Genomic DNA, 20,858 nt, shown 5'->3' with positions numbered 1-20,858 from the left:
CTCAGGTACGTGGCACGGCAAGGGGATGCGCTGAGGAGAATCAGGTCTGCTGGAGGAGAACAGTAGCTCTGCCCATTGGTGAGCTCCCAGCTGCTCCAGTCAACAGAGATCACGGTCTCTTCTTCTAATAGGCTGGGAGGAGGAAGAGGATCGGTTGTTGTTAACTGGTCAAGAACCAGCTGATCAGTAGCCAAGGTGCAGCTCAGGTGGCCTAGTTCACCCCCAGCTCTCAGCCAGCAGGAGGAGAGCGAACAGGAAGCACTTGGGATGTGGCTGTAGGCTGACGGCCACCCAGCCTGGTAGCAGCAAAGGGCCCCGAGGGCAGCAGCACAGTAGCTGTGCAGGAATGTCACGCTGCACCCACAGAATGAGGGCCATTAGCCACTGCTACGAGCGGTCAGGGATATCCCTGGTCCCAGAGCGACTACGGGACAAACAGGGCTAAATGGCCCAGTTGCACTACAAGCACAAAGAGAGCTGTAGTGATGGACTGTCCTGCCCGGAGAGCAGCTGCTCCCAAACCTGGCACGGGCAGGATTCACGTGTGTCTGTCCCAGGATAGTCAGGTGAACTAGCTTGGCTGGCATAGCAATGAGCGAAACACACCCAGACCGCATGTCACCGATAGAGCCGTCAGCCCAAAGGCAGCTATCACCTCCCGCCAGAGTCCCCATCCTGCCCTCTGCCTGCACAGGGAGCTGTGTGCTCTGTGAATGGCACCCTGGCCACCAGCTGCCTGGGAATGAGTTTCTGCTGCTGCTGCTGTGAAGGGACAAATTCCAGCACAGGGGGCAGGGGGCAAAACACGGACATGGACGTAGGGTCAATTCCCATCAAGGAGGACAGAAAACCCACAGAGGGAGCCAGGCAGGGTGGGGCTTGGGGGGCTCTTTGCTTCTCAAGTTGCTAGTCCTGAGGTGCAAGGAGCCGTGAGCCCTGGCATGCTGCATTCAGCCCTTCCTACCCTGGCCTCACAAAAAGCCCAGGATCTGGTTTTCACGGCTGACTCTTGTGCCTGGCTCCTCCCCTTTCCACCCCAGGGAATGGTTCCACCAGCCTTCGGTCCCCTGAGAGGACACAGTCTCCCCACCCTGGGGGCACAAGTGTAAGGGTGAGTAGGGGATGCTCAGACAACACTGAATAACTCTACACTCCCCTGCACCTCGGCTTTCCTCTGTGCTGAAGCTCAGGCCAGAGTTCTGCCTGTTCAGAAAGCAGCACATACAGGTAAACCTCAGGGCTGTTGTATGCAAAGCCCAGAGAAATGGACGGTAACAATCCGGAGTCCATTTCAAAGAGAGCGCACCATAGGCTCTCTGAGTAAAACAAACACTTAATGCACACTAAGCACAGGGCAACTAGTAGAAAATACTGTACATAGTGTTTGAATACTATGAAGAACGTTTAAACAAAGGCTGTTCCACAGTACATCTACTGCTGTTCCTCCTGCAGGCGTTTCCCCTTTCGTTTCGGTCATAAGCGTTCAAAGACAAGGGTTCCACACCCCCTTTTCTGTACTTTAGCACACTCCTCTAGCACATTCCCCTTGAAGCTTTCCCGGAGACCGTGTTGTGTCCCTTGATTTGGGCCTTCCTCACACAGTGCGTCCTGCATTTGGGCCTTGGCAAGTTGAGGGGTATTGCTGTGACTACTACACAGCTGTCTCCTTCCACCACACAGCTAACTGCATTTCAGTGTTTGGGGAAGATACCCCTGGATATAAAAAAAATCAACAATAAATATCTCTTTGGTATGGGGCTTAAATTTTCAGAATCCTTGACGACATTAACTAATGAGTCCTCAGTCTGTTGTGGAAGGAAGGGAAGAAATGTTATTGTCCCAATTTTACAGAGGAGAAACATGGTTTGTTTGTTTATTTACTGATGCCCTCCCAAGTCCTCTGACAGGTCCTAGACCTAGCGGGACACATCATGCCTGACCCCAGGAGTGTACAGTCTGAACTCGACAGACCACACAAGCTCACACACACCCATGGGGTCCAAGCGCAAAGCAAGACCATTTTTTCTTAGTGGTTTCTTCTTAGATGCCACGGACAAGGTGTGCTTAGTAATACAGCTTATTACTACTGACTAGTGTAAGGACTTGAGAAGACACCTGCCATATGAAGGAATGAACCTACTAGCCAGAGGCAGAAATGGAAAGAGGAGGCTAGGGTCTCCACTGGTGAGGGCTGGGGCAAGGTCCAGCTGAGAAGCCTAGCTCCTTGCCACCAGCTGCTGGGGGAAGGGCAGAAGCTAGTGGTCTTTCTACCCCAGTGCTTGGAGGTTCCATCTTTTAGATCAGCCTCTGCTAGTACAATGTTTCTCTTCGTGGGGGCTGGGCCCACAGTTCATGGGGGCACAGAGCAGAGACGATCCATACTGGTGGGACGGCTATACACATCCAGCTACACCCTCCCTCCTACATTGCAAACCTGCTGCCACATCTGCAAGTAACTCCAAGGAAGCCACTCACCTTCCCCCGAGTACAGCCACTAATGCAGTAAGCTGTAACCACAGCCCACGTGGACCGGCTGCCAGCCCAGCCAGCAGCCTGCCAGCCCTAGCACCTCTTCTTTGCTCCCGCAGCTCTTAGCTCAGCCTTCGCGGGGTGGGAGCAGGGAGAGGGAATGAGATGGTAAACGCCCAACCGAATAGTCAAGATGGGGGTGAGGAGAGTCTGCAAGAAAGACAAACAAGGAGAATAAAATTGACTGCCTGAAGGGAGAGAAACCAGAGAGAAAAGGGAGGAGAGGCCATGTCAGCTGTTCCTTGCATGGCACCAGGAGCTGGGCGCAGCACCCAGCCCTTCCCTGGGGCACCACCAAAGCCAGTCTGGAAGTTGCTGGGCTGGCAAGTGGCCTGATGATGCACAGCTCCTGCCTTGTCTGGCTGCTGTAGGGGAACAAGCGCTGGCCGTCCATCCAGGGCCGGCCCCAGGTTTTCTGCCGCCCCAAGCGGGAAAAAAAAAAAATAAACGCGCCGTGGCAGCGCGATCGCGCCGCTCCTTTTCAGCAGCAATTCAGCGGCAGGTCCTTCGCTCTGGGAGGGACTGAGGGACCCACCGCCGAATTGCCGCCGAAGACCCGGACGTGCCGCCCCAATAGCTGCCAGAGTGCTGCCCCTTGGTACTGGCCGCCCCAAGCCCCTGCTTCTTTAGCTGGTGCCTGGAGCCGGCCCTGCGTCCATCAGCCCAGGGGCACCGGGCTGCAGCCCGCACCCCAGGCTGCTGGAGAGGGTAGGAGCAGGGGGCTCGCAGCTGCTCCAGCTTCTCCCCCCACCAGCTCCAGGGCCGGCTCCCGGCAGGAGACTGGCCCGAGCCCAGCCGCCGCGAGCAGCAGCCGCCAGGGCACAGTCTGCGGGCTCAGGCCGCCGCTTCCGATCCGGGGCGGGACCAGGAGAAAAGGCTCCGCTGCCTGCCCAAAGCGCGAGGCCCCGCCCTTTCCCCGGGAGTGGGCGGGACTACATCCCTTGACAGGCAGGTAACTTTCCACCCTCGTCCACGTGGTCCGGCAAGCCACCGCCCCCTCCCGGCCGGACTCCAGCCCCTTGGCTCGGATTGGCTGAAGGTTTACAGAGTCCTCGCCTATCTCCACAGCGATTGGTCGCTGTTGTAAACCGGGCACGCCCCCTTCGGGCTCCAGCTCCTCGCTCTGCCCCGGCTTGCAGTTTCCCTGGGCAGGCGGCTGGAGCAGGCCGGTACCGTCAGGCAGCTAACCATGATCCTGTGTCCCCCGAGCACGGAGCGCCCCCGCGGAAACCAGTGCCAGCGGCTGCAGGGCCAGGTGAGCGCCAGTGCCCCCAGTGCCCCCCCCGCGGAAGCCAGTGGCTGCAGGGCCAGGTGAGCGCCAGTGCCCCCAGTGCCCCCCCCCCGCGGACACCAGTGCCAGCGGCTGCAGGGCCAGGTGAACGCCAGTGCCCCCAGTGCCCCCCCCGCGGAAACCAGTGCCAGTGGCTGCAGGGCCAGGCGAGCGCCAGTGTCCCCTGTGCCGCCCCCCCCCCGAAACCAGGGCCAGCGGCTGCAGGGCCAGGTGAGCGCCAGTGCCCCCCCCCCCCGCGGAAGCCAGTGGCTGCAGGGCCAGGTGAACCCCAGTGCCCCCAGTGCCGCCCCCCCGCGGAAGCCAGTGGCTGCAGGGCCAGGTGAACCCCAGTGCCCGCCCCCGCGGTAACCAGTGCCAGCGGGTGCAGGGCCAGGTGAACCCCAGTGCCGCCCCCCCCCCGCGGAAGCCAGTGACTGCAGGGCCAGGTGAACCCCAGTGCCGCCCCCCCCCCGCGGAAGCCAGTGGCTGCAGGGCCAGGTGAACCCCAGTGCCCGCCCCCGCGGTAACCAGTGCCAGCGGGTGCAGGGCCAGGTGAACCCCAGTGCCGCCCCCCCCGGAAGCCAGTGACTGCAGGGCCAGGTGAACCCCAGTGCCGCCCTCCCCCCCCCGCGGAAGCCAGTGGCTGCAGGGCCAGGTGAACCCCAGTGCCCGCCCCCCCCCCCCCCCGCGGAAGCCAGCGGCTGCAGGGCCAGGTGAGGACGCGGGTGACCTCCCGTCCCAGTTCGGGGCCCCCCGTCCCGCTGCGCGCAGAGCTGTGGAGACCTTCCGGCCTGCGGTGGCCCCCGCCCGCGTCTCCCGCTAATCGGCCCCTGTCCCGGCGGTGCGGGAGTCTGCGCCCAGCCGCTGGCCCCGGGAAAGTTGGGGACGGAGCCTGGAAGCGGCCGCGGGCACTTGGCCCTGGGGGGCGCTGGCCACCGGGGACCGTGTCCTCTCCTCGCCGCACGGCTTCGCTCCGCAGCGGTCCCGCGCCGGGCGCACGAGCCGCCCCGCTGCAGGTGCCGGGGCAGGAGCATCTCCCGAGCCCGGGGCAGGTTCTTTGTCCTGGGATGCTGATGCGAGTCCTCCCCATCACTGCCAATCAAAGTTGTTTTTCTCCTTTCCTGCCGCACTGTCCCGGCTGCCCGCCGGGGGCGCTGCGCCGGCGCTGCGGCTGGAGCGAGACAATGGAGCGGCCGGGCGCTCGGCCGGGCAGGGGCCGGGGACCTGCTCGCTTCCCTCCGCTGCTCCGGGGGAGTCCCGGGGACTGGCCCTAGCGCAGGGCGGCCTTGCTGGAGCTCTCCCAGTGCCTGGCTCCCCGGAGTCGCCTCCAGCCTTCAGATTAAAGTGCGCCGGCCCCCTCGCAGATCTCCAGTGCCCCACGCTGGACTTGCCCTGAGCCACGGAGCCTGCCCTGTTGCCTAGTCCTGACAGCAGCCCACGTGTGTGCTGTGTCCCGGGGCTGTGTCCTGCGGAACGTTTCTATTGGTACCAAGTGGGCCCTGCGGTGCACTAGCCTAGAGCTGGACTCTGCTGCTTCAGAACAGCGAGTCTGGGTCCGGTCTTCTGCCTGCTTACTGGTCAGTGAATCAGCCTTCTCCCCAGTACCTTGGGCATCTAGTGGGGTCGCTTCTAGAGTTACTCCCTGACACTGGAAAGGCTCTACCAGAGAGCCTGCAGCCACTCCTGGTAGACTGAAATTGCTACGCATGGTTAATGGATCTGGGAATTTGGGATACCAAAGAGCCAGGGAGAGAAGTGGGGAGATGAAAGCGTCTCCAGAGCCACTTGTATGACGTGGGGTTTCTGGAGTCCTGGGCTGTGGAATTCTCTCTCACTGGAGCCATGGGGGGAGGAGGACTTCACCTTAGTACCAACAGGACAGGTGCAGAACACGCTCTGCCCCGACATGCATTGTTGGGCGGTTCAGTGAGTGCTCTCTGCAGACAGTTATTTACCCCTCATCACCCCTGTGCTGGGTCCCCTGGTGAAGTGGGTGTGAAGTGTCGCACACTCCCAAGAGGCCCGCAGTACCTGAACAGAGCTTACAGGCTTTTCAGCAGCCAGGGCGCTCCCTAATCCTGGCAGTGTGCCTGATGTGGGGAGAAGAGAACAAATCCCTTTTGCCCTGGCTTCCTATGCCTGCTCTTGGACATGACACCCTGGGAAGATGGACATGAGTTGATTTAGGTTTAATTAATGTACAATTACCAGGCTCCACAGGCTTCTTCAAATGGGAACTTGTGGGGAGTGTCTGAATAGCTCCGGGTGACTTCCAAACCTCCAGGGGCGGGCTGGGCGCTTCTCGGAGTCCAGGGGGTCAGGAGCCGAGCAGAAAGCGCAGACCCCTAGAAAGGGAGCGAGAGCGGTTTGCTGCAGCATGTGCTGCTCTGCATGCTGCTTCTCCTGCTGACGAATGACATCACTCTGCTTTCGGCTGAGCCAGAACTCCGCTCTGGCTTTGGGAGCTCAGCCCTGGAGCTAGTGGGAAGGGACTAAAGGCAGCAATGCAGGGGCCAAGCTGCAAGTGCAGTGCTTGGGATTATGGCCTCTGAGCCTGGGAAGTGGGGCCATAGCATTGTCACCAGGCTAAAAATGCACCAAAGCCGACTCTTTTGTGCCAGAGCTTAAGAAAGGGGAAGTTGGGGGGAGGAGAGGGAAAGGCCCACCTAGCGGTGTGGAGCTGGGTAATTTTGCACTGTTGCTCCTCGCTGTCTCTGGTACAGAGAGCTGCTGGGCAGTAAAGGGGAACAGGAGCGTCTCAAAGAACTGCAGGAAAAGCCATTTAAGGTTTGAAATAGTGAACTGAATCAGGAGAGCCTTGGCATGTACGCCTTACACCAGAACACCTGCACATCCTCCCCAGGGCCGGGGGAGACGCTTCAAGCTGCTGCTGCTGTCCTCAAACCTGCTGCATCCCCGAACTGCCATCCTCCCGGCACCTTCAGGGTGGCACGGCACTGCCAAGGGACACTGACTCCTGGAAGATTGAAAAGCCTCTAGGTCACTGTTTAAATGCTCCCCTGTATTGATGACTGAGGAATTCAAGGCTATGTGCACTGGGCATTGTGGCTATCCTATGGGAATCCCATGGCTCATCAGCCCCTCTTCTAGTCTGTGTGGTAGATGCTCTGAAAAGTCTCTTTTCTCCCTCTCAGTTTTGGAGCTGTGAGCTGGGCAGGCAGCTGGCTTGACTCTTCCTTGCATGCATCCTGTTCACAGAGGATTGGTCAGTGCCGCTTGGCTCAGCTGTTGATTGGCCGACCTCCCCTAGTGTGGAACAGGAAGGCTTTGGCTGCTTTGTACATTTCCATGTTGGTCAGCACCTGCCTTGGCAGGACTCTGGCCCCAGGAACAGAAGGCAGAGATGTGGTGAATTCAAATGAAGTGGCATCTGGGGACTGGACAAAACTCAGCCCCTGTCCTGAGGAGCTTACAGTCTATAAAACTGGAAAGCATCTGGTGTTCAGAGTGATGTACTCTAGCAGGGAGCAGAATGTCAATTAGCATTCAGCCTTTGAACTAATGTGAGAACCCCAGGCTCTTGGATCAGGCACTTGTCAGCCTATCAAAGGGGAGTACAATTTTGGAACGTCCTCTGGTCTGGCTTTAGCAAAAGATTTCTTCTGGGAATGTCAGGGAGGTGCCCTTGGGCAGGGTTGTGGGGTTCCTACCTTTTATTTATCCTGTGTCCCAGGTGTGCTTGCATGCAACCTAGCCTGAGGAGCTAACAGTAAATTTCTCCAGAGTGCAGCTGGCGGTAACCAACCCAGAGAGTTCACACAGCCACCATTATTTGCACATCTTGGTGGCTCCACCTTGGGTTTTGGATTGGACAAGAATGTAATGAGTAAGGTTGGCTAATAAATGAGCTCTGAGGAGGGTGGCCATGGGATTGGGAGGATGTTTCCCATGTAGGGCGCAGCATGAGAAAAGGTAGAGTTTGACCTTCGTGCCTGAATCGGGAAGGTGGCAGCCAGGCCAAAGATGAAGGTGGGGTGGAGTTGTGCAGGTCCCTGAAGGTGGGAATGCGGAGTTGAAATGTGACACAGATGGTGAAGAGAATCCAAGGTGGGGGTCGGGGAGAGAACTCCAGCTGGAATGCCGGTGTGAGACTCGGGGAAAGCTAAAGTAGCTGGATGGGACAGGGTTTGGGAGCGAGGGTAGAGAGGAAAGAGATGGATTTTGGAGCTGATGGGGAGAATCAACTGAAAGCATGGGTGAGTGTCTGGGACATGCTGACAGTGCTGTTGGGAGCGGGGGGGGAGATGAGGAGCTCTTGTTTCTATGCTGAGTATGAGCTGGTGCTGGGAGAAGGCCATTCGCAAAGACCATCTCAAGTCCAGACTTGCATAGAGGGGCCGGACCGGATTAGAGAGCGAAACTGAAGCCGGAGAATGGATGAGGTATCCGGGAAGAGGCGATGAGGAAGGCCCCATTGGAGAGGGCTGGGACACTGGAGTATCCTGGGAAGGATGCGCAGCAAGGCGTCTGGGAATTAGGATCTCCAGTTGGAAGCAGTTTCCTTCTGCACCCAGTAGAAGCAGAGGGAGTAGAGAAGGGATAATTGCCCCTCCGTCACATCTGCCCCATGCTATAATTACCCACGTGCTTGGGAGTGTTTTAGTCAGTAAAGCCCCAGAACGGCCCAATGAGAGAGACTGCTGCATGCTGTGGTTGGGGCTGTTTGTACTTAGGGTTGCCACTGTATGCAAAATCCTCTGCCCAGAAAGGAAGGGAATGCAAAGGCAGACTAGTAAAAGATTTTAATGGCAACCACTTTCTGACTGTCAGACTGGCTTCATTTACAAGCCCCAGGACTACTTCCTAGAATACCACCCAGGCCAGCTTCACAGACAATCCAGGCAGCTTCTCCTGCCTCTTGCAGGATCACAACTAACCGGTATTGGAACTGAGCCAAGGGCACTGATGGATAACACCGAATAGAATCTGCCTTGCCTGCCTGCGGCCCCACTGACTTCTGCATTTCTAAAAGGAGCAAAAACATGTTTGCTGACAGGTTGTTTTTTGGAGTGTGGGAGGACCTGGAGATGTGCCGGGAGAAGGCATGTTGAGCAAGCTGGGGGTATTTCTGCTTACTCACTTTTCTGATCATTACTGTCTTCGAATAGCCTCTCAAAAGTCCCACTGTTCAAAGTGAAGTCTGGTTTGCGGCTCTAGGGCAAGCTGAATTGAAGCTCCAGCAGTGACTAGATTTCTTCCAATGCACAGGCAAAAGCGGGCTCCAAAGCTGCACATGCACTGCAGTGTCCCCCCCCGAGTGAAATAATTTGCTGGGCCTGTGGTGTTGCCATTGTTCCCCACCAGAGGCCAGATCTAAGGAGCCCAGGGATGCTGGGGGGCTGCTGCACCCCTGGTGTGAAGTGGTTTCCGTCATATGCAGGGTTTACAGCAGTGATGTGCCGAGTCTTCACTTATTCACTCTAATTTAAGGTTTCGAGTGCCAGTCATACATTTTAATGTTTTTAGAAGGTCTCATTATAGACTTATAGAAAATATAACTAAACTATCGTATGTAAAGTAAATAAGGTTTTTAAAATGTTTAAGAAGCTTCATTTACAATTAAATTAAAATGCAGAGCCCCCCGGACCGGTCGCCAGGACCCGGGCAGTGTGAGTGCCACTGAAAACCAGCTCACATGCCGCCTTCGGCACACGTGCCATAGGTTGCCTACTCCTGGTTTACTGTTTGGGTCAATGGCCCTCAGCACCCTGAAGGGGCACTGTGGATTTTTACAAGAGCAGTGATTAAAATGTGATGCACCTCTTTCCTCTGCCCTGAGCCTGGCTACCACTGCAGTGGCTTGTGGGAATCCCTGCTACAGGGGACCCCGAACTCACTGAGGCAGGGTTACGGAGCAGGAGAGAACCACTCAAAGAGCTCTTGGGAGTCATTGTGGATAGTTGCCCAGCGGCTAGAGAGAAGTAAATGCTGGGCAAAGAGCCCCCTTACTGGTGGCTTATTCTCCCCTATCTAGGCTGATGGGCCTCATCCCCCCTGGGCCAGCTGCTCTGGGGAGCTGCTGAGGAGTGGCGCGGTCTGGCAGCTTGCAGCAGCAGCTGGAACAATAGGATAACTCACAGCGATAGCTGGGGCAACAGCCCGATACTTTCCTAGGCCTTTGTGTGGGACTGGAAATTCCTGGTCCCGTTTGGATCTCTTCCCAGGAGGATACAGCCAGAGCTTGTCTCAGGTAGCTGCAGAGTTTCACAGGACTCTGAAAGAGTCAACATATATTATTTGATCCCATAACTGCCTGGCAAAGCTGGCCTTCCTCCCCTAAGGAGACAGAATTCCCCTTGTCTGGGGAGTGCGCGCACCCAGAAGACTCAGCACAGATTTCTGGCTTGTTCTCCCCTGCTGCACACTGACCAGATGAGCCAGGCACCTTATTTATATCCACTGAGGGCGTTTGTCCCCCCGCAACCCTGCTGCGGGCAATGGCGCAAAACTGGGCTCAGACGTTGTTGCAAAGGTATTTGCAAGTGGGTAGTGCTCCCCCTGCCCTCAAAGAGATTGAGCTTGTCGTCTTGTCGCCCCAAAAGGGCAGGACTGGCAGGATTATGGGCTTCACTGGGAGAAGGATCTACAGCAAAGGCGCAAATGAATTTTCACTTAAGCTTTTGTCGCTATTGAGTCTTGCAATATTAAAGTACAGATAAATGAGCTAATGGAAAGAGAGTTCAGTTAGGTGACTGGTTGCTGATGCAGTCTGGCTCTTCCATCCCTCAATATTGCTGTCACTCTAACAGTTAAATAATAACCTTCTAGATCACTTAGAAGCTACATTCCAAGTTTTTGGACAAGCACAAGTTTGTAGATCTACTGGTGGCTGAAACAGTGGCTGCTAAAACTGGGTGGGAGTTAAGGGCGGGAAGGGAAAGCAAGGTGGAAGCTGGAATGACAGAATTTTTAAGGTCTTTAATCTCATTAGCCCCAGGGCTAAAGACACACAGGCTAGCTAGAAAATGGTCAGTATTCAATGGCATGCTGGGTTCACTTGGCTAACTTCAGGCACTCACTGCAGTATCACTCTAAGAGCTCTGGCCTACCAACCCCAAATGGTGCTGACGTATTGATCCCCTTTCCGTGGGGCCTACAGCTGAGAATACCGCTGACTGTTGGCAGAAAAGCGCTTGCTGTCTGTACCTGCCCAGCAGTGCCAGTTTGCGATCGGGGAGCAGCTGCTGTCCCGTGAGCTTCTAGCTGACGTGGGGGCAGCGAGAGAGTAGAATAAACTGCTTAGGGAAGAGGCTAATGTAGCACCAGGAGGGGGAGAGAACTAACTTTTCTGCAGTGCCCCTGTACTGGACGACACAGATAGGCCTGTCTTCTCCGGGCTAGTATCTACCTAGGATAGGTAACAAGCTTGTACTCTTGGTTTGCTGCAGCTGAGAGTGTGCTGCCTGGATTCCTGTGTAGGACCCAATCCTCCCACCTCCAGGAGCCCTGACGCTCAGCACAAGCTGGAAACGTGCCTCTGACCAACAGGTTAGAACCACTGCTTGGGCCCCTCGGCATTGCTGCTCCTCCCGTGGCTGGCCTGGGACTGGCTCTGTAAGCAGAAGGGAACAAACCAGTCCTCAGATGGTCTTCATGCCAAACGACTTGTGAAGACCAGAGGGAGCTGGGAGTTGGGGGAGGGGGCAAGTGCCTGCTTTCTTTGTCTAGCATGTACATCCTCTGTTGCTTTCTTCTGTTCTGGTCACGCACCGTCCTTGTAAGGACCAGGAGTGTGTGTTGGCCTTCCTGAGGCTTCAGCTCCTGGCTGGAGAGAAGAACTCCACGGTCTGTAGCGGCCTTGGTGGGGAAGGGGCTGCCCAGAGCTAACTAGCACTATGAGCTGAGTGAGTGTGAGCTCACAGTTTTGCAGGAGAGGGCTGGGGGGGGAAACATCTCAGTGTTGACCTCTTCACTGCATGGTCTTGCCAAAAGAGCCAGCTCTCAGGCAGGTTCTGGTTGAGGATTGGCTTCCTCTTTAAACTCCCTAATGGGTCCTGTTGCTGCATGTAGCCAAGGGGGCTTGCAGAAGGGGGTGACTGGGGGAGGAGTGCTTCATTGCTAACTAAATAAGGCGAGAGGTTATGCCTGTCTTCAGACACCCACAGTAAAAGTAGTTGTGCCTCTCGCTTGTTGGGGGTGAGTGACCACGGTGCCCAGATGCTATGGTAACAGGTACATAAGAAAGAAACCTTTAGTCAGAAAGAAGAACAGGAGTACTTGTGGCACCTTAGAGACTAACAAATTTATTAGAGCATAAGCTTTCGTGGACTACAGCCCACTTCTTCGGATGCATATAGAATGGAACATATATTGAGGAGATATATATACACACATACAGAGAGCATAAACAGGTGGGAGTTGTCTTACCAACTCTGAGAGGCCAATTAATTAAGAGAAAAAAAAAAAAAACTTTTGAAGTGATAATCAAGATAGCCCAGTACAGACCGTTTGATAAGAAGAGTGAGCATACTTACAAGGGGAAAAAAAAAATCTATCTCCCCTTGTAAGTATGCTCACTCTTCTTATCAAACGGTCTGTACTGGGCTATCTTGATTATCACTTCAAAAGTTTTTTTTTTTTCTCTTAATTGGCCTCTCAGAGTTGGTAAGACAACTCCCACCTGTTTATGCTCTCTGTATGTGTGTATATATATCTCCTCAATATATGTTCCATTCTATATGCATCCGAAGAAGTGGGCTGTAGTCCACGAAAGCTTATGCTCTAATAAATTTGTTAGTCTCTAAGGTGCCACAAGTACTCCTGTTCTTCTTTTTGTGGATACAGACTAACACGGCTGCTACTCTGAAACCTTTAGTCAGAAGCACTTGCTGTAAGAGGATAATGAGGGTTCATGTGCATTGCCCTGTAGTCCCTGACCTTCTCCCGTACAATTGGAATGATACAGCTGGGCACTGGCTTCTGTGCAAACTGCCTGTGGCCACGTTCCCCTGCAGGGAAGGGAAATCCTAAGACACCGCTGCTCTGAGGAGGTGTGGGCCCTCCCACCAGTTCTGGGCTACTGGCTATTCCCTGCCTCCAGCATTCTTCTCAAAAGGAGCTGACTCACTGCTCTTGAATGGCACTGTTGGCTGCACAGGTGCTCCCGTTCTCCTGACACAGGCTGGAGGCCTAGCGGCACTAGCCATCCCTAGAAAGCCAGACTGGCACAGGAGTGCTGCTTCCAAGATTTTGAGAGCGCTTTCTGAGTAGGGATGAAGGCCTTGCGCACTGAAATGGAAAAGCCCTATTGAATCACTCTTGTTCCAGCCCCATGGGGCAGATGCAAGATTACGCCTGTTCTCCAGCGCTTCATCCACTATTCGACCCCGAGCAGTGGTGCTTCCAGCTGTTCCAGTGGGGAGATTGCGCCACACACTAACTGGATATGACTCAGGCAGCTTCCAGTTTAACAAAAGGGTTAAGGCCTGCCTGCCTCTTACAAACAAGCTTCCCCCCTTTGCAGCCAGTATCGGCCTCCTCTTTCAGCCTTGCTTGGATCCCCAAACCCGGCGTGGCAGTCTCCGACCAGAGAAATGGCTGTTGGCCAAACTTCTGGCCTTCCCTTTAGTGGGCTTGGGTCGAGGGCCGTAGAGGAAGAATCTGCGCTGAAACAAGGGAACCTCAGCTCCCCCCTTGTGACATTTTCTGCTGAGCTCTGTTAGCCCTGGGCGTGCTTACGAGGGCCAACTCCTGCAATGCTGGGACTAGCACCATTTCAGCCTCTCTCAGCTCTCCAGCAGACTCCAAGCCCCCAGGTGAAAGGCAGCTCCTGCTGGAGTGCGCCCGCTCTAACACTGCGGCTCTCTCTCCCTCAGGTAGTGAAGATGACCAGTAGCGACCAAGAGCGACCACAGTTCCTGTTTGTGAAAGCGCTGGCTAGCCGGGGGCGCCTGGAGGCAGTGACGCAACAGATGGGCTACCACCCGCAGTACCTGGACAGCTTCCTCAAGATGCAGCACTACCTGCTTCACATGGACGGCCCACTGCCATTTGCCTGCAGACACTACATCGCCATCATGGTACGTACCAAACCCTCACCTCTGGGAAAGCAGCTGAAGTAAAGGCCTCCTTCCTGGCACTATTGCAACAGCCTGCCAGGGCTGAACGTAGCCTGCCGGAGCACTCGGTCCTTCGCTTGGCTGGTGCCCAGCGTCTAGTGGCTCCCACGTCTCCATAGAAGGCTCAGTGATGGGGGGAGGCAAGGGTGAGCTCTGCTCTCGGTCACCATTATTCTGTGCTGATAGAGTCTGGGGTCACCTCTCCCTGCAGAAGGCCCCAGTTAGGTTCTGTGTCTTGCGTCCCTCTGCAGGAGCTTGGATATCCTTTGTGGCTTGGCCCTAGCCAGGCTCCAAAGGTTCTCTTTGGGTGGGTGGCCTTGGACTTCATGCTGAGCTGGAGTCTTCAGACAGTTGCCCGTGCTGGTTACCTGGGTGGTGTCCCTGGCCCTGTGGATACTGCATTGTCCTCTGGAGAAGCTGCTAGGGCTGGGCTTCATGCACTCAGGGTCTGAGTTGATCTTGCAGGCAGCTGCTCGGCACCAGTGCTGGTATCTGGTGAATCTGCACATGCTGCAGTTCCTGCGAGTGGGGGGAGATCCCCAGTGGCTGCGGGGCCTGGACTTCATCCCCCCCAAACTCCGCAATCTTAATGAGATCAACAAGATCCTGGCTCATCGGCCTTGGCTCATCAGCAAGGAACACATTGAGGTAACTGCACGTGGGACGTGGATATGAAGAGTCTGGGTGTGGGCTGATGGGTGGAATGAGAAGGGAACATAGGGCTGAGAGCTGCCCACTCCTTCCATCATGCACGGCCCCCTTGCAGATTCCTTCAAAAGGGGGCCTGGCATGAAGAGGGAGGAGACCTTGGGTGAGTCACTTGATGGATGGGGCAGACAGTAACCCCATCTACAGATGCAGGCATTATATAATGACACATGAAGAGAAGGGAGTACTTCACAAGTGGAGAACCAGTGTTGATAGGGCCCATTCATCAGGGTGGATGTAGTCCACTCCCAATAATAGATGAGGAGGTGTCAATTCCAGGAGAGACCTGCATCTGTAACTTTCACTCGATGCATCTGAAGTGAGTTTTTTTTTTTTTTTTTTACCCACGAAAGCTTATGCCCAAATAAATCTGTTAGGCTTTAAGGTGCCACCTGAGTCCTTATTGTTTTTGTGGATACGGACTAACATGGCTACCCCCTGATACTAGTAACCAGTCTGTTTTCTTGCTGTGATATCCGTCTCTGTCTGACCTACCCCACAGAAGCTGCTGAAGATCAGTGAGCAGAGCTGGTCTCTGGCAGAGCTGGTCCACGCTGTTGTCCTCGTGGCGCATTACCATGCTCTCGCCAGCTTTGTCTTTGGTTGTGGCTGTGAGCAGGAGTGGCTGGATGGCAGGAGCATACTGAAGTCAACGTTGCCAGGAAACCAGTGTTTCTGTGAGTCCGCCAGTGGGAACAGCTGTAATCTGGAATTGCTGCGCATCAACCGCAAACGGGTGAGCCACCAAGGATTTAACTCTCCCAGTGGCCAGGGGGCCAGCGGAACGAGGACTGCTGGCTGATTAACAGTTGTGTATTGTCTTCCCACAGTCTCTGGATTCCTGTGTGGAGCTGGAATCGCTCCGGGAACGTATCCAGAGGATCCACCTGGAGACTGAGGGCCGAGAGGAAACGAGGCCACCACCACAAGACAGAGAGGAAGGTAATCCAAAGGGGCAGGCTGGAGATCTGGCACCCCAGAGGTCTCTGCTAGGAGAAGGGCAAGCCACCAATTTAGGCCTGTCCCTGTAGAGGCTGCAGGTGCCACCCAGGACTCTCCTCTCTTTGTAGGACTAGAAGGATGTGCCACAAAGAATTGCCACCAAGCTCCTTGCACTGCAGAGTATCTAGTGGGGGCCACAGGAGTATGGAATTGGGGGTTAGTGTCCTTAACACTGGCTAATCCACACCCTTCCAGATCATTGGAGAAGACTGATGATGTTTTCCAGGACTGTAGAGAGGAGGAAAAGCAGAGGAAATGACAAATGTGGCTTTAGGGAACCTGAGAAATAATGATGCTGAAGAGACCTCTTTCCCCAAGGGAGGGAAGGGAAGTGCCATTGATGTGTCTATTTCAGAAGTGAAGAAAGCCCCAGGGAGTGTTGTAAGGATCAGTTTTGCCCTGGGAGAATGGCTTAGATGGGATGTAACACTCATGAAACATGTACCAGAACGCTTGGCTGGGATTGACTTTGCCGGCCCTGGAAGCTTCGAGAGGCAGTAATGCTGTGGGGAGTTGGGATTCCATGCCCCAGGAGATCTCTCTGGAGGGAGACCATGCCCCTTGCTGCTGGATGCTGCAGAGAAGCAGCATAAACTTGTGGCAGATCTGTTCTAATCTCCTCTGTGGGTGGCGGTGGGATCTCTTTTCCTCAGATTTTGATGGGGAAATCGTCAGAGCCACAGATCTCTCCTGCTATGTGCAAGACCCTGACTTTGGATACCAGGACTTTGCCAGGCGAGATGAAGATCAGACCCAGATATTTAGAGTCCAGGTGAGTGTTTTGTTCTTTTATGGGGTGACCCTGGAAGGCAGGAGTAGAGTCTGGGCCCAGGATCTTTGTTCCATGTCAAAAGTAGGGTGAGAGAGAGTGCCATGCGGCTGCTCTAGGCTCACATGCCTTATACTAAAACAGCATTCACAGGAGGCCGTGAGTGAGAGGGCTACACGCGTCACTCTGAAAAGTAACAGTCCTGTGGCACCTTTAAGACTAACAGATGTATTGGGCATTCACCCACGAAAGCTTATGCTTCAATACATCCCTTAGTCTTAAAGGTGCCACAGGACTCTCTGTTGCTTTTTACAGATCCAGACTAACACGGCCACCCCTCTGCTACTCTGAAAAGTGACGGTCAAGATGCCCCATCTTACCAGAAGCAGGTTGTGGAGGGAGAGGAGTCAGAGCTACTGACCTTGGGGACAAATAAGTATTCTGCTGTTGCAGATCCAGCACAGCTCTGGGGGCGGGAGCCAGATTCTGTTCAGCAACAGCTTTGCTGCCAAAGTGCCAATAGCAGGATCAGATGTTCTCTTGCACCTGGACAGCCCCACTAGAGGCAGGTGTAACTGGGGGCAGGGTTTGGCTGCTGGCAGAGCAGGGAAGCCTCTTGCTGTTCTGATTCCAGCAAGAGCGTGTCCCGTCTAAGATATCCCACACCCTGGACACAATGCCGCTTTCTGCCTCAGTGGCTTTTCCACTGGCTCATTTCATGGGGCTGCTGAGTTCCCCCTCTGGCACTGAAGGCATCTTGCTCTGTTTGGCAGGATTACTCCTGGGAAGACCATGGATTCTCGCTGGTAAACAGACTCTACTCTGACGTTGGCCACCTCCTGGATGAGAAGTTCCGTACAGTTGACGGTCTCCAGAGCAATGCCATGGCCAAGCGGCAAGGCTGTGAATCTTCTGTCTTCAAACGGGGCATCTGGAACTATATCCACTGCATGTTCGGAATCAGGTATCCAAGGGGTCTCAGTGCAAGGCCTACATGGGGTTGTCACTGGAGAAAATCTAACTCTTAGCATATGTGGGATTCATCTGGGAGAGGAGCTTGGCCTGAGAAATGGGGATGTTACAGCTACCTCTGTCCCCCAACCTTGTGGGGCATCTTCCAGACTGTTAAGAGAATCAGTGAGGAATTAAACAGGGATCGGTTGACATGAGCCTTCGAACGTAGCTGAGCTTTGGGATGACACGGGTGCCCATGGTGCCCCCCCAGCCCCTTCTCAGGATGTCTTGTGGGAGTGGCTCAGGTATGGCTTACGTTAGGTAGCAGCAGAATTGTTTTGCTATGCCCTCCCACTTCTTACCGGCCGTAAGAGTGAGCAGCGGGGGGGGAGGGATGGAGGGAGGGGGAGAGGAGCAAGTGGGGAGCGGGGAGAAAGGGTGACATGGGGGCGGGGCCATGTTTTGGGCACCAGTGGGCCCCCCCACTTTTAGTGAGCTTCCATTGCCCCTGAACCAAGATGTGTGTCAGCTACTGCCACTCCTGTATGTAAGCCTAGTGCCTCCAGATCAGTGAGCAGGGCCGGCTCCAGGGTTTTTGCTGCCCTAAGCGGCGCCAAAAAAAAAAAAAGCCGCGATCGCGATCTGCGGCGGCAATTCGGCGGGAGGTCCTTCGCTCCGAGCAGGAGTGAGGGACCGTCCGCCGAATTGCCGCCGAACAGCTGGACGTGCCGCCCCTCTCCGGAGTGGCCGCCCCAAGCACCTGCTTGGCAAGCTGGTGCCTGGAGCCAGCCCTGTCAGTGAGCAGCAGGGGCCTGATACAAGTGGTCACTCCAGCTCCTCTGGGCTGCTATCCTGATCCTGGAGAAGGTTGTGGCAGGTGGGCACATGGAAGCTGGTTCTCACATGCGCCCTGGAACTCTTCCCACAGGTACGACGACTACGATTACGCAGAAGTGAATCACTTTCTGGAGCGTATGCTCAAAGTTTACATTAAAACTGTGACTTGTTACCCAGAGAAGACGAACCCAGAAATGTTCAGCCGGTTCTGGAAGCAGTTCAAGCACAGTGAAAAGGTACGGGGGCTCAGAGGAGAACATGGCACATCTAATCTCTCCAGGTAGTCTATTTGGCCAGTTTTTAGAGCCCGCAGTGCTTCAAGGGAAGCTTGTGCAGCTGTTGGGTTGAGCCCAAAGGTGGGAGGGACCAGAGCCTGGCACACAAGGTCCTTCCTTCAAACCAAAGAGGTGTCAGGGAGGATCCAGGGAACACAGAACTTGGGTGCTCCTGTGGGGCTGGAACCGGGCATCAGGGAGTGAGGCTCTTGGAGGCCTCGTCACTGATGGCGCTGCAAGCAGTCTTGGGGCACTAGTTGTGCTCCGCTGCACTGTGACCTGTGCTGAGCTGTGCAGTGGTGAACAGCTGTAGTAACGCGGGAGAAGCAATGCCTCTGCATATGGTCCATGTCTACCCTGCAGGGCAGAACTGTCCTCCGCGCCAGTCCTGTTTGCAAGGCGCATGTGAGGAGTAGCTGCGCTCCCACTGGAGTGAGTCTCTATGGGAGGCTCTGGCAGACCGGGCCCGCTGACTACCACATCCTCTGTAGCTGCTCCTGCAGAGCTGACAGCAGGCTGGGGGAGTCAGGGAACTTGTGGTCAAATAAGGAACAGTTGAATCCACAGGACCTTGAAGTCCATACAGGGCTTGGTCTGGATCTACTTGAATGTCCCTCCCTCTCACAGCTTCTCCAGTGCAGGCAGCTCATAACCCTGCAGGATTAACCATTCTCTCGCGTTGCAAGTCCATCCTCTCCACACAGGCTGGCTGACTCCCTGCCCAGGCCAGAAGGAATCCATTAGCATTTAAACACTAGGCATGAAGGGCTCAGTGACCTGGGGCTGCCCCCTCTAGACCTGCCCTGACTGGTGCCCACAGATCACTGCGCTAAGCAAACTGCACCAAGCCTAAGTCCCTCTTTTGCTCCCTCAGGTCCATGTGAACCTTCTCATCCTGGAAGCCAGAATGCAAGCTGAGCTCCTGTATGCACTGCAAGCAATTACCCAGTACATGATCTCCTAGAGAGCAGGGATGGCTGGGTTATGGCAGGGGCGGCGCAGGCATCCCTGCCTCTCCATGGACTCCATACTTGAACCATCGGGCTGGACCTGGCTGCGATGGGTTTCTCTAACGTACTTGACTGTTCTGTTTCTATGGGGCACGATGAGTGACCTTGTTATGTGCAATTACCAAGCTGTGAGGCAACTCCGTGCTGCTGTGATGTAGGTGTGAAGCTGGAGATGCAAACGTGTCCATGGCAGACTCCCAAAGACTCGGGGCAGGGAGGGAAGGACGGGCAGGGAGAGGGCATGTCTCTCTTCAAAGAGATGGGCTCTAACCATCCACAGTGGAAGCCCTTCACCCAGGCGGCACAGGGAGCCAGTCCATGGACGCAGCCCAGTGCCGGCTCCCGTGTGCGTTCCAGCCCTGGGGCAGAGCTGCAAGCTTGCTCCCTTTCCAGCACTGCAGCAGCATCACACTGGGCAGGGCTGGCTGTTCGGACGCAGCGGCTGTGGGGTGATGACGCTCGCTCTGGAGCATCACAATCGGTAGGGGGGCTTTGGGTGTGTTCTGAAACGCCTTTAGTCAGAGGAGCACTGGTTATGACCCAGGTTCTCCGAGATGAGCAGATCCTCCCCCATCCCCAGCACAGAACTGGAGGGAAACCAGCCTCCTGCACACGCTCCTGGCAGCACCATGCGGAGTACATGTCAAGCTGTGGCACTCCTGAGGAGGTGCAGTGATCAACCTGCTGTATTCTCCCAGTCCCAGGGACAGGCTCTTGTCCTCCCGCTCCTGGGGGTGGCTGCTTGGAATGTTTCCCTTCTGTAGAGCTGGGCTCTGGGACCTGCATCCCCCCCTCTGGGTCTCCTGTTGAGCCCCCCCTTTCTACAGAAAGCACAGGGGGGTCATTGTACCCAAACATGAGCTGGGTCACTAGCTGCTCAGTATTGCCATGTGGGCTATGGCCTGTTTGCTCTGACAGGCCAGGTCAACTGAAACCGCCTCGATCCCCTCCTGTTATGGGGATGGCAGCCCTAGGACTGGAGCAGCTCCTGACCGACCAGCCTCCACGCACAGGGCCTACACCTCCTTCTCTGCCATGGGCGGGAGCCACATGCTTCAGTGCTCTTCGTGACCCCGGGAGGGACTGAGGAGTAACAACCTGCCCTAGCCATTACCGCTCTGGCTGGAGGAGAGCACGCCGTGCTGGGTCCCCAGCCGTGGCTCAGTGGCTGGCTCAGCTTCAGAGGGAGATTCAGGTAAGGGCTGTGTACAGAGGCTCCTTCTCCAAAGAGCTTTTTGGGGCATGAGGACACTGCTGGGACCTTCCTAGGAACTGGAGTCTGGAGGGGAAGGGGCTGGGAGCCGAGTGTGAGGCACGCTGCTTTGGTCAGCCTGGTTAAGCTACAGAAAGCCTATTTTTGCTATAAATATAATTATGTTTGACACAATCTGCACCTGGCTCATCTCTCTTCACTTGCCCCGGCCA

General features: G+C 55.4%; 1 protein-coding gene and 1 long non-coding RNA gene across 6 annotated transcripts; both read left to right on the top strand.

Annotated features, from left to right (window-relative positions):
* The first annotated feature begins 3,651 nt into the window (after positions 1-3,651).
* LOC101953971 (sestrin-3-like) lies at positions 3,652-20,820 on the top strand. 5 transcript variants are annotated; one of them, XM_005286031.3, is made up of 10 exons: positions 3,661-3,784; positions 11,209-11,308; positions 13,636-13,839; positions 14,344-14,526; positions 15,089-15,322; positions 15,417-15,528; positions 16,242-16,360; positions 17,131-17,321; positions 18,240-18,384; positions 19,298-20,820. In XM_005286031.3, exons 3-10 carry the CDS (start codon positions 13,645-13,647, stop codon positions 19,385-19,387), a joined length of 1,269 nt encoding a protein of 422 aa, XP_005286088.1. In that variant the 5' UTR covers positions 3,661-3,784; positions 11,209-11,308; positions 13,636-13,644; the 3' UTR covers positions 19,388-20,820. The 5 variants fall into 5 exon arrangements, with proteins under 5 accessions (XP_005286087.1, XP_005286088.1, XP_005286090.1 ...); XM_005286030.3 differs by lacking the exon at positions 11,209-11,308 and having other exon boundaries at positions 3,652-3,784; XM_005286033.5 differs by lacking the exons at positions 3,661-3,784; positions 11,209-11,308 and adding an exon at positions 3,821-3,904.
* On the top strand, positions 4,058-6,424 carry LOC135973554 (uncharacterized). The gene is made up of 2 exons (XR_010590458.1): positions 4,058-4,351; positions 4,513-6,424. It is a non-coding gene; the product is annotated as an uncharacterized LOC135973554 (long non-coding RNA).
* Positions 20,821-20,858: the final 38 nt, after the last annotated feature.

The sequence above is a fragment of the Chrysemys picta genome, chromosome 9, assembly GCF_011386835.1.
Source record: "Chrysemys picta bellii isolate R12L10 chromosome 9, ASM1138683v2, whole genome shotgun sequence".
Classification (NCBI taxonomy): domain Eukaryota; kingdom Metazoa; phylum Chordata; order Testudines; family Emydidae; genus Chrysemys; species Chrysemys picta.
This window is presented reverse-complemented; position numbering and strand designations above follow the sequence as displayed.